The sequence below is a fragment of the Trematomus bernacchii genome, unplaced genomic scaffold (assembly GCF_902827165.1).
Source record: "Trematomus bernacchii unplaced genomic scaffold, fTreBer1.1, whole genome shotgun sequence".
Lineage (NCBI taxonomy): Eukaryota > Metazoa > Chordata > Actinopteri > Perciformes > Nototheniidae > Trematomus > Trematomus bernacchii.
The window spans coordinates 3456479-3470063 of record NW_022987840.1 but is presented as its reverse complement, the minus strand read 5'-3'; the positions used below and the strand labels follow the sequence as shown (position 1 = coordinate 3470063).

Here is a 13585-nt window from a genome sequence, read left to right as displayed (position 1 = left end):
TTATTAATCCCAATTTGGGAAAACATTTTTTGTTGCAGCAGCATACATAGAAACAAGGCATTGCACATAATAACAAATTAAAAGAGTAGAAATAAACAATTCTAAAATATAAATCTCTCAAAATATAAATAGATGTCAGTCTATGTGAACACAAAGGTGCTTTTAGTTATTTGTATTTGCTGTACAATATAATAGACCTACCATGTTCATACTGGTTTATGCTGGGATTTAGTGTATTGCTTCATTTAGTGATGAAGCAATACACTTGCTTCCCGCTTCCTGCATGCAGTACTCGTATTGGTCCAGCAGGAGGCGCCTGGCAGCCCTCAGCCTTACCTGCCCCACCTGCCCCACCTGTCCCACCTGTCCAACCTGCCAGCAGGAAGCCCCGCCCCCTCAGCTGCTGCCCCGCCACTCCCTGATAGGAGCCCCGCCCCCGCAGCACAACAACCTGGATACACTCAGCATGTCTTGTTCAAACAAGCCAGCTTTCTATCACCTCAGATAGGGAAGTTTAGCAGAAGGGCAGAAAACTGGCGACTGGCATTCATGTGTTGAAACATTTCTGCAGCCATTTTTCCTTCCTGAAGCCTGAGGATCTGAGAGGCAGGCTGCGGTGAGAGCCAGTGTCGTCTTACATCCTGCAGGAGTGTGTGTGAGTGCTGGAGACACGGCAGTAAACCGAGGGGCGGCAACACTGGATGGACAGAATATGGGGTCAGATGAGGCTTACAACTTTGTCTTTAAGGGTGAGTGCAAGTTCTCCTGCTTACTTGATCCAAACCCCAGATACATCCCTAAAGTTTGAAAGGTTTTATGTTCTGTGATGTTCCTTTGTCCTTTAAATTATACTTCCTTGTTTATGAGTAACCTGGTTGTTTTCCATGCTAGGAACAGGGATATGTGTGGTGTGGTTACAAAATGCAATAGATATTTAGTAATAAACATTTTACAACCCATATAATAAAACAACACATGGTAAAACACAGATAATACAGCTATACGCCTGAACTTATATGTATATGTACAGTTCAGTCAGCTGATTAGATGGTGCATGTTGATGTTTGGCAAGTTTTAAGGTGAGTTTTATTACTACAAAGTTGAATTGTACTACAATCACATTGCAGGTTCAGCACTTTTCTCTGGGAGTACATGGGAAGCATGCATAGTACACCGCATTTTGTTCAAACCAGGATGTGTACTTAAAATCCTGTTTATTTGCAACAGAACAATGTTGTAGCATAGAGTTTCTAGTTTAACACCCTGTGTCACAGCAAAGAAACATAGTTCATCACTCGTAAAAGAGAACACATCCAGTTTGTAACAGTGTTAGACTTAAATTATACTCTGTTCTTTGATAAGAAGCAGCTGCTCCCACTCACTTTATTCATTCTGCACTAAACCTTCATAGCACTATAATAATTTCTTATATGCAGCTTGGTAAGGTACCAGATGGCTCTTAGCAGATGTAAGTGAAAGTCATTCAGAGAGGTGATTTGGTTCAGGTGGTTTGACATTTGGGTACAAACTGCCATGCTGATAAGAGGCACTGCAGGTGAATGTGAAATCCAAAGAATCGGTATCCTAAACATCAAACAGCATCACATGCACTGGCCCCACTGCAAAATTAGCAAAAGCTTAAGAATCATAAAAGATTCAGAGTTTGATATCATTTCCTGTCTGTATCTATTGTCAAAGCTATCAGAAATGGCCAATAATAATATTTTCAATGGTAAACCTGCACAGATGAGTTAACTTATCTTTTGGTAGACAGAAAAAAAACGTGTCCAACTATTTAGTTTAATAGTACAAAAGTGGCACAATATGCTGTGTTCTGCCTCTCAACAAAGATATTTCTTGCTTGTCCTTGTTTTATAACATATTAACCTGCATATCTCTGGGACATTTATAGACATCACCTTGGACTTGGATGGACATGTTTCACTAATATCTGACATTTTAACGACCCAACAATTAATAAAATAATCTAGAAAACAATTGGCAGATGTTTTGATTCTTTCTGTCTCGCAGGAGCAGAGGATTAGCCTGTGGTTGAGTTGCAGTGCCTGATGGGGCTGAACAGTCAAACTCAGTCCAGTCCAAGAGTGGCAGGCCCTGTCTAGACTCTATCTATATGTGTAATCTGCACCTGGTAATGATGACAATCTCTCAGCCCTTTTTATAAAAGTAAGGGGAAGTACAGTCAGTACGACATATAACACCCTTTACTCTGGTTTAGTTAAAAAGGAACAAAAAAGATAACTTCATATTTTAAAACTTTGGGAAACATGCTTTTTTGCTGTCTTACTGAAGGTTACACAAGAAGATAGACGGTTATGTTTTTACAGTAAATATAAAGCAGTAGTTTAGTTTAGCTTAGCATAAAAACTGGCTCTATCCAAAGATGGCAAAATGTACCTTCTAGCACCGTTAAAGATTACTAGCATTTAACACATTAAGTCCAATTTGTTTAATCTGTGCAAAGACTTGAGTGTTAAATTAACAACGCATGCCTTTAAAGAGCCTTAGTATGTGCAGGACGTTGCTACATATCCCCCCAGTCTCCAGTCTTGGCTAAGCTAAGCTAACTGCCTGTGGGTTGTGGGGTCTTAAACAAAGACAAAACTGAGGTAATGGTTTTTGGAGCCAAGGCAGATCGTATAAAAGTTAGCGCTGAGCTTCAGTCTGCAATGTTCAAAACAACAGATGAAGCCAGAAATCTAGGTGTAGTCATGGACTCTGACCTGAGTTTCAACAGTCACATTAAAACTGTTACTAAATCAGCCTACTATCACCTAAAGAATATTTCTAGGATTAAAAGACTAATGTCACAGCAGGATTTGGTAAAACTTGTCCATGCTTTTATCTTCAGTAGACTCGACTACTGCAATGGTGTCTTTACAGGTCTCACTAAAAAATCTATTAGAAAGCTGCAGCTGATTCAGAACGCTGCTGCTCGAGTCCTCACTAACACTAAGAAAGTGGATCACATCACACCTGTTTTGAGGTCTTCACACTGGCTTCCTGTGTGTCAAAGAATAGATTTCAAAATACTGCTGCTGGTTTATAGAGCACTGAATGGTTTAGGCCCAAAATACATTTCTGATCTACTGCTAAATTATGAACCATCCAGATCTCTCAGGTCTTCTGGTCAGCTTTCTGTCCCCAGAGTCAGAACTAAACATGGAGAAGCAGCGTTCAGTTATTATGCTCCAAATGTCTGGAACAAACTCCCAGAAACCTGCAGGTCCGCTGCAACTCTGACTACTTTTAAATCCAGGCTGAAGACTTATCTTTTTGCTGCTGCTTTTAATTGAAACTGAGCGGTTGTGTTTCGTTTTTGGTTAATGAACATTTGGGGCTAGTAACCCCAGGGAATCAGTGTCTGGGGACTTTGTCCTGGCTGGTTTTCTCTGTGTATGCTGCTCGGGACGTATGTGCCATACAAGCGTACACAGCTCATGTTCGGAAAGACCTTAAAGAAAGGCATCAGTAAAGTGGAACTTCTGTGTGAAGTGAACTATTCATATCTTAAACTGCACTGTAACTTTTTATTCATGTACTTTTTATTCATGTACTTTTTATTCGTGTATTTTTTTATTATCTTTTCTTTTTAATGACTGTTCTTAAATGCCTTTGTCTGAATGTCTTTCATTTTTGTAAAGCACCTTGAATTGCCTTGTGTTGAAAGGTGCTATATAAATAAACTTGCCTTGCCTTGCCTTATATTTATCATACAGGTGGGTTTTGATTTTCTCTAGTTAACTCTTTAAATAAAAGCAAATAAGCATAGCCTATTACCCAAACGAATAAACTGTTCTTTTAATGTGGAAAGAATAAATAAATAAATAATGGATGCAGTAACGGTGGAGCTGGAAAATGAAACTGCATTTTTTTTTCACTGCTGCAGTGCTCCTTCGTAGTGTGTGGTATGTTATCTTGCAGGTTTTCATTCCCCCCAGTGATTCACAGAAAGCTCAGAGAACTAATCAGTCAAATCAGATGCTCTCGTGCCCCTATATACTGTACATGGCAACATTGCGGAAGAAGTTTAATTATTATCACTTCACAACAACTTAAAGGTGGGGTAGGTAAGTTTGAGAAACCGGCTCGAGATCGCTAGAATTTGAAAATACACAACCGGAGAAAATCTGCCACTTCCTTATAGAGCCCCTCCTCCAACACACACGAATGCGCACATGACCAATGAGGGCACGAGATAAGTTTGTGCACAGATGGAAGGCTGACAGGCAGGTAGGCCATCCAGTTATTTTAGCCGGCCGGCTAAAATGATTGGTCATGCTTTTTACAGTACTACGGCTTCCACAGACATTTTTTTATGGATTTTTTGTCAAAGCACTTAAGATATTCATTGCTATCGGGATGTTAAGAGCATTCCATGGAATATAACAAAAAGTGTATCTCGAGCCGATTTCTCAAACTTACCTACCCCACCTTTAAGAGAATCAGTTGCAAAAATAACATTTAAAGACGTAAAATATAGGGCAGAAGTTAAAATATATCGAAAAAATATAACTTTATTGCATATACAATAATATTATTTTGTGCCAGACACAGTAATGGAAAAATAAATAAAATAATATAAACAGATGGATAATAAGTGCAAATTCATAATCAGATGTAATAAACATACATAGCAATGTAAGCAGTTGTAAAACAGTAAATAAAAGTAAGCCTATACAAAGGTTAAGGGACAGTGATACAGTAAGGACAATGCAGGAGTGAGTTTATTTTATGCAAGGGTTTTTTAGTTTTGCCAACCACTCAACATTTGTATATAATGAGATAACTGGGCATTTCTAAAGAAAAGATAAGAAACAATACAATAATGAATGTTTTGAACACTTGAATATATGTGAATATTGTAGAGGCATGAAACCTTGTTGTTGATTCTACTCCTTAATCACATTTCCACCAGGACTTCAGTGCAGTTCTCTTACATTACCTGTCCTGCAGGTCATTCAAATCAAAACAAAAGGAAAGGTTAATCCTCCCTGCGTTGCATCAAGTGCTTCCCAGTTTTCTCAGAATCAACAGACCAGGCTTGAAGGCCTCTTGTCCTGCATCGCCATAGAAACCAGTTGTTGGTATTGTTTGCATAAGAAGTTACTGAGTAGTGGAGGAGAGGAGGGTGAGAGCAGCTTTCTCACCTCACCTGCTGAGAGAAAGAGCAGTAGTGGTCTGGCTGCAGAGTGAACAATTACCTTAAACAAGCAAAAGTAGAACAACTTGTAAAACATTCTTTGCCACAATTGCAGACTTCAGGTTAGACATACTGTAAATCAAGCACTGGGGCCGAGTCAAGTCAGAAGGTGGTCAGGAAAACATGTTTGTGTCTGTTGTTGTGTGACAGGTGAATAGTAAACTAGTGACGTGTTGTTTATTTTAAGGAATTGTTGGTTCAGGGTGGCTTGAAAAGTTGAAGTCAAAGTTCCTTTTGGACTGTGGAAAGGAAAACGGTTAAAAGACAGTCTCACTATTAGGTCAATTAAGTTACTGTTCTGGCACTTGACGTCAGATAACATGACCTTCATCAGTAAAAATGGTGTGGCTGATAATGTGTTTGAAAGCATGTAAACATTATGATGGGTCTTGGTGTAAGATTGCTCTCAGACAGCAATTTATTCAGGGAATGTACAACCAGTTCAGATCCTCCATCCATTGAAATGGATATTATTCTATTGGATGTTGCTTTTCTAGGATGTGTAGTAGTAGTTATAACGAGTCAGATACAAAATATAAATGCAATATGTTTTGGAAGTATCACTTCATTCATTGATATGATATATAACTAGTCCTGATAGATCAATAATCAGAAGGCTATTTATTGTAATTTTGAGTTAGACATTTTGTTGTCACGCTCAGAAAAGAAATAAAAATACAAATATTTTGAAGACTATTGATTTATAAGTGCATTTAGAGTAGAAATCCACCATTACAATATTTGTTTTGTGTTTGCAACATGATTGGGTTGTGTAAAACAACCCTTTGAGCAAATAATCCATTGCTAGCAAGAGCCAGGATTTGAAATCACTAAGTCAAAGTACAAAAGGCTAAAGCAAAATGTATTCTTGTGCAGAATATGTAAGAATCAATTATCAACACTCTTAGGTTAAATACAAATCCCCCTACCAGCACCAATGTGGCTCACTAATTAACATGTTATATCTTATTTGTTTCATCTGTATTAAAGGAAAATGTGTGGTGTAATTTAGCTTAAACACTTGAAACAGCTAGCCTCGCCCTGTTTAATTCCAAAAGCTTGTGACATAAAACTCCCGGTTAAACCTTATTTTAACATTTTGGACAGAGATGGACTAGCTGTTTCCCCCTGCTTCCAGTATTTATGCTAAGCAACATGTTTAGTGTACACACATATTGATAGTGTTATCACTATTCTGAAAATAATTTAAAGCATATTTTCCAAAATGTCTCCCAAATCCCATCACACCCTAACTCTGTACTTAATGGCTGTCGAGATGTCACAAGAAGTAGGATTATTATCTCTAAATTCACCAGCTCACACCCTGAGCCATAAGCTGTGACTGTGTCTTATTCAGTTGTGCAGTGATCCCAGTGCTATGTGTTCACAGTGTGGTCATATTTTCCCATTCTGTGCCCATTAGGCCAAGCCTTTTTTCTTTTTGAGTCAACCACTAACAACTGAAACCCAAACATTAGTCACTGAAACGCACAGAGGGGGTTTCTGTGTTATTTCCCGTCCTGTTTGCCCAGTAGGTCGGTTCTTCTGACCAAGATAAAAGGCAGTGGCAGCAAAACTTGTTCTGTCTGATTTGGAATCACCTTACACTCAGAGACTGTTTTATTTCCTGAAACAAAGGTTTACTTGTGAGAGGTTTTTACCTTAAAGGTTTTCAGTCTTTCCGAGAGGGAAGTATGTCCTCCCCCTTTAGGAAAGTTCATAAATGTTTTGCTGAAATAGGTTTCTAAAACATCAATAACTCACACCACGAGTGATGCATGACTGATAGTTGTGCTGCACAGCTTCAATGATACTCTTAGCCAACTCAAAGGAAATTACAGGCAAATGCAGACATCCCTGGTGAAAGAAAACTGCATGAAATCTTCCAAATATCGATTGTAAAATCCACATCTCTGCCCCAATGAGTGAAGGTTTTAATCTTGCTTCTACTCTGCTTCCTTTACTTGGCATCTTCACTCTTCAGTGTGAAAATAAAAAAATAAACCAAACAAAATTCACCATATTTTAGAATTGGCATCTCACCAGTGCATGCTGGGATAGCCTACAGCCCCACATGATCCTCGGTTATCTCCTCACCAATCAATAATCTGGTGTAGTCTCTTTCAGGCCAACAAACCACATTGTTCCCCAGTACTTTACTCAACATGCCTTCTCATTGCACTATTTGCGCTGCATGCTTAAAACCATTAACTATTTACAATGAGGGTGTGGTGCTGTTTTTTATTTTTATAAAATAGGACATGGTGTAATCAACCCTAGTTTCAGACAGGTAAGAACGAAGATTTATGGAACAACAAAGAAAGGCACGCCTATACTAAAGGCTTTGAATATAAAAAGACTGTAAAGGAGGAACTGGAAAAACTAAATCTGCTATTATTAGGCTTTGTAAATTAGTCTAGTCTCTTTTATCCAAGAAATACAAAGTGTAGTATGCCACAACCAAACGATATTCAATAGAGATACTCTAGGTATACATATTTCACTGTTGACGTGCAGTATGTACTGCTCTGTTTTGTTTATTTGTAAATGTTTAACATTAAATATTTGCTGTTTACTTTTATTTGTATTTTATTAAATGTTGAATTCATGTGAGACCAAATATCTCAAATTAAAACACTTGTGTTCACTCTGTTTTCTGTCCTCCGCAGTGGTTCTAATAGGAGAATCTGGTGTAGGAAAGAGCAACCTGCTGTCCCGCTTCACCAAAAACGAGTTCAACCATGACAGCCGAACAACCATCGGGGTGGAGTTCAGCACGCGCACCGTGCAGCTCAGCGGCTTCACTATCAAGGCCCAGATCTGGGACACGGCTGGGTTGGAGCGATACCGTGCCATCACTTCTGCGTGAGTGTCAAGACCCTCACAGCTCTCATAGATCCATTAGTGTATACATGTTTACTCCTCCACACACACACACTGTAGATAATAGGTTTTTTATTATTACAAATATCATCATGTCTGTGTATTGTTGCCCAAATATGAGTCCGATAGCCCTTTATTTATGCTGTAACACGTCTTGTGGTTGTATTATTTTCAGGATATTTCATGTCAGTAAAGTCATTAAAATATTTGTGTAATTAACAATGATATCTAGCTGCATTCATGTTTTTTTTTAATATTTCATTTTAGAGTTTTCAAAATTACAAAAATGATTAATTCTAAAAATGTAATAAAACCACACACAAAAGAAAACAACAAAGTAAATAATTAGAATAATGATAATTAAATATATTATAAAAGCACACAATTCTTATATTAGCAGCATTAATATGTAGTACACAATGCCTGTGTGCCCCATTTAGGCTGTGTGGCAAACAGGGACTGTAGAGAGACAACATTTCATCTGAAGCTGCACCCAGTTAGTTTATGTTAGCTTAGCTTAAAGACTGAAAACAGGGAAATAGCTAGACTCAGTAAAGCCACAGTCATCATTGGCAAACTGTTTTTTGCACCACTGCTTAATTCTTTATTGGAAACAATAGGCTAATGCAACAGGGAGTAACTAAGCCTAAATGTTTTAATAACGCAACTTTCAGAAACATCGTATGCATTTCCCTTACAGGTTTAGTCATTACTAAAGTAGCATACATGTAAGTTATGCTAGCAAATGTACTGCTTTGAAAATTGCACTTCTTTACATTACATGTTACTTGTTAGACGCTTTTATCCAAAGCGAATTACATACTCAATACTGTGGACAATCCCCACAGGAGCAATTTGGGATGAAGTGTCTTGCCCAACGACATGCTGACTGCAGTGGGGTTTGAACCTGTGCTCCCCTGGTCCGAACACCAACGCACTAGTCCACTGCGCCACAGCCTCCCTTGGTTCCCTCTTTAGAACCAAGCCTACAGATATTCAAAGCAGTTGTGTTTTTTTAGATCAACATTTTCAGTTGCTTTCTTGCTCCATAGTTGTTGTGCAACCTGTATGTCTGCATCCTAAGGTGGTGCTGTTAGTGGCCAATACACACATAAGAACAGGTATTGAGCTTTAGTTTCCTCGTACATTTCCTGAAAAACAGCCTGCACATTCCTGTCTCCTGCACAGACTGTAGATATAAAGGTCTTCTGTCAGTTCCCAACAGGCACAATTGTGTCCCAAAATCGAACTGGTTAGGGCAGAGACCTTTGTTTAAATACTTAGCCCTGAGCGGGTCTTTGCTCTATGTGAGGGTGCTCCAGATTCACCAATTCATTTAATTAAACTAGAAGGATTAAGAGTGTGGAAGCTGGTTGTAAAACAATAGTACCATGTCAATTTTGTTAAGACATGGAAGAATCGGAGGATATGCTACGCTGCCGGATTAGCTCTTTTCTGACAGCTTGGCTTTTTGGAGTAATTACTTGTCGACTTATTCCAGTGCGCAAATTCTCACTCCCATGGAATTTCCCATTTGTGCTGTAACAAGCAGCTACAACCTATTTAAGCAGAATTAATTATATTGCTGGAAGAAGGGATCAGAAATGTAATTGTAAAGAAAGTATTTGATTGGTTCATGACTTTAGAGCAATCGTCAGTCATTACATATTTTAAGTTGACAGCAGAAGAAACTACTCTTCTTAGTGAAGAAAGAACTATGCTTAAATGTGCCATTATCAATATTTTGATAGAGCTGAATTTGCTTCAGAAGTTGGTGGAGACCAGAAACAGAGCTACAATGACTACAAATGTTTGGATTGATTTCATTAGTTGGCCAAAATCCTGACACCAAATGAATAATTAAATATGTTAACATAGCTTAATTTAACTATACAAGCAGCCACACTGTCTCTAAATGTAGCATAACAGACATAAATGGGGAGAAGCCTGCAAGCTGGCAGTCAACTCGAGCACCAATGATACATTAACAGGTGACGCGCCTCGTCCCTCTTACAACCAACCAAACACATTCTCCTAAATCTGCCGCTCTATTTAAGCTGCAAGATCTGCCTGCCTCTGCCTCGCTAATGCTGCTTCTAATAAACATATCAAATGTCCCATGAGGAGTATCTGTAAAGTCGATCTCCTCTGATCAGGTATTACAGAGGAGCTGTTGGAGCCCTGCTGGTCTACGACATCACCAAACACCTCACCTATGAGAGCGTGGAGCGCTGGCTAAAGGAGCTGTACGACCACGCTGACCCCCACATTGTGGTCATGCTGGTGGGCAACAAGACTGACCTGGATTCAGAGAGATCTGTGCCCATCGACGAGGCTAAAGACTATGCCGGTAAAAAGTGTTACCTCTGTGATGAAATTCACTGCATTGTATTTTTATGTTCATTGTTCATAATTAGCTATTGGAAACTAAATATATGTTGATTCTAGAGAATGTAAATGTGTCTGCTCATCAAACTGTACAAGTTGTCAATGTGACTCAAGTCAAGTTCACATTGGTGACTCTAAATTCCCCTTTTGTTGATTCTTAATTGTAAATAAAGAGAGAAAGAGAAGAGGACCAGTGATGACCCCAAAATCCCCCATTTATTTGAAGATAATATATTAAAGGATCACCAGTGAAATGTTGTGGTTTTGGGACACTAGATAGAAAACGACAATGACTAACTGACACTTATTTGTGCTATCTAGAAAAGAATGGTCTTTTGTATCTGGAGACGTCTGCATTGGAGTCAACTAACGTGGAGGCAGCATTCAACAATGTCCTACAAGGTAATTTTGCTTCAAGTATTTCACTTTTTCCCACTCTGTGAAAAGCTGTTGCACGCATGTGTGGTTCATGTCCGGATCTGCAGAAGGACAAAGTGAGGCATATTATTCTACCTTGAATGTATTTCCCTATTTCTCTTGACCCACCTAAGACATGTAAATGAAGAACTGGATGCACATTTGTTCTCAAACATGCCAGAATAGGGCTCTCCCTATGACCTTAAATGTAACCTTAGATGAATACGTACATATTCTCAGCTCAAGTAGGTTTGGAGAAAGTCTAGGTCTAGAAGGGTCAAGATGAAATTACCTTTGGTGGTCCCATGGCAGCCAGATGATTCACTGCCTTAGGTAGAAACAATTTGATGTTGGTAATTGATCACTTTTACCACTCAACTTTTGTAGGATCCTGAAGGTCTGGCTTTTTTATAGTATTATCATATGACTATCTTTCCTCTCAAAGCTTAGGAACACTGCAGCATATTTCTATTCTAGCCTAATGTAAATGTATAATACCTATTATTTTTCTGCCACAGAGATTCACAGGAAGGTGAGCAGTAAGGAAGTGGTCCGGGGCTCCATCAGTGCTGTGTCCTTGAACAGCTCCGTAAAAGAAAACACAGAGGACAAGAAGCCCTGCTGCAGGAACATCTGACCACAATGTCCTCCAGGAGCCAAGGAGCCTCAGGGCGGGTGACCTTCAGCCACAAACCTGCACAAAATCTCAATGAGAGGCGGGGTAACGGCATCTGCGGGTGCCTAAATGAATGGTCCTGGCTTAAGAGATGCTGCTTTGAAATGACTGATTTACATGTTTTACAGGCTGTATGATGTATTCAAAAGATGATTGTGAATGACAGTATATGGAGACCAACATCAATCCTTGAAGAGTCTCTGCTGACTATTGAACAAAGGTCAAAAGTAAAACACTCAACCATGTTACCTGCAAGATTATATTTGTATATAATCCATGCACAGAATTGGAGAAACCCAAATACATAATGGTGATTGTAAATGTTAATGACTCATGACTGTTTTATGTTTATTGGTTGGTGACACTATTAGTCTTGCGTTATCTCTGTGCCTTTGGTAAAGAATGGTCCAGTGTACTCTCTGCTAAGGTAAATAAGACAGGAAGCGTTGAAGCACCTTTACTTAACATTTAGGGAATTCGACCAGCTCTTATCACTGCTGCCATTTCCAGGTCATTTCAATCAGTCAGGAACCTTCACAAGCAAAAAAGGCTTGCTGTCACTGCTGTGTGTGTGCGTGCTTCAGCTTATGATTAAGGATGAGAATGTTGAGAAATAAATCATTTATAAAGACAGCTGGACTACTGTGTTTTATTTGTGTCTGATAATAAGAGAAAGGTGTTTTTCCAGAAGACATTTTGATATGTTTAAATAATAAATAATTATGATAAAGCTGAAATCCATTTTGCTTTAGTCATGATATTAAGCATATTGGCTCACTATCACGGTGTAATGAGTTACTGGAAACACTAAAACAGATCAATTGTTAGATTTATAAGTAACGCATGTGCTTTTTTTTACTGTAACAATTAAAGTATGTTGTAATTGAGGCCCTTAGAATTCAAGTAATCATCAAATACGTACAATTGACTACATGATTTAATTCAAGTGAATTTGTAGTTTTCAATGCTTGGCCATTGTCATTTTCTAATCCAGGCCCTTTTTAAACAGTTGTACATGAAATGCTTGGCTGCAGCAGAGGTTCATAACCTTAAAGGAACTCCATAATGAGGTATATAAATGCTGTAGACTCCAACATATTAAAATGCAAAGATGTTCAAATTAAAAATGAATTAAGACATACAGTAGCATCTGCGTTTGACAGATTGGGTCAGGGGTAAGTAACCTTTTCAAGCTTGATATTTCTTTTTCCTCTGACTGTGCTGCGATAATTAACTGGCCCAATTAATGTTGATAAACTCTGCCAGAATGTTGATGCATGTATTTAATGAGTGCAAAAACCTCTTTATAGGGCTTAGGAGATAATGGTATAAATGTGTTTCCTTTCTGCTGCAAATGTTACAATTAAACCATACCAGCTGTCATTTTTATAGGAATGAGTGGATTCATCTGATAAGATACACATGCAGCGAACAGGAGTTGAACCAAGATGATGAGGTCTTTTATCAAACATAGGATCACTGTGTTATCCATATGTGATATAAGAAATACAAATATTCCTCCCTCAGCACAACAATATTAAAAAAGTGTGTACAACTTGCTGTGAAATACTATGTTATTGATACGTTTACACAGTGACTCATTAAATGCTGCATTATTCACTTTAATAAAAAAGCAATTTCATGCATATATAGTTAATGAATCTGCATCTTACATTCAAACGTAAACAAACACTTGCAATACTCAAACTTTTAGTGTATATTGGCTAATAATGTTCACAGTCAGTATAAAATAATAGCATTTGAATCATCCTTACTAATAGTCCAAAACCTGCAGACAATCTGTTAGTATCAAGTAGACTTTAACAAAGAAAAGCATAAAATCCTCACAATTGAAAAAGTGGAACCAGGAAATAGTTTGCATGTAGGCCTACTGTAATTGACATGCTTACAGATTAGTGCTTCAAATGTATTTTTCTTGATTTTAGGCATATTTACGCTGCCAACTTCACACCTCTCTAGCAAATACAGATGAAAAC

At 38.3% G+C, this 13585-nt stretch overlaps 1 protein-coding gene across 1 annotated transcript; it reads left to right on the top strand.

Moving 5' to 3' along the window:
- The first annotated feature begins 450 nt into the window (after window positions 1–450).
- Window positions 451–12221, top strand: rab25b (RAB25, member RAS oncogene family b). Its single transcript, XM_034112677.1, has 5 exons — window positions 451–749; window positions 7894–8089; window positions 10264–10457; window positions 10817–10897; window positions 11431–12221. The coding sequence occupies exons 1-5, from the start codon at window positions 713–715 to the stop codon at window positions 11547–11549; spliced, it is 627 nt and encodes a 208-aa protein (XP_033968568.1). The 5' UTR covers window positions 451–712; the 3' UTR covers window positions 11550–12221.
- Window positions 12222–13585: the final 1364 nt, after the last annotated feature.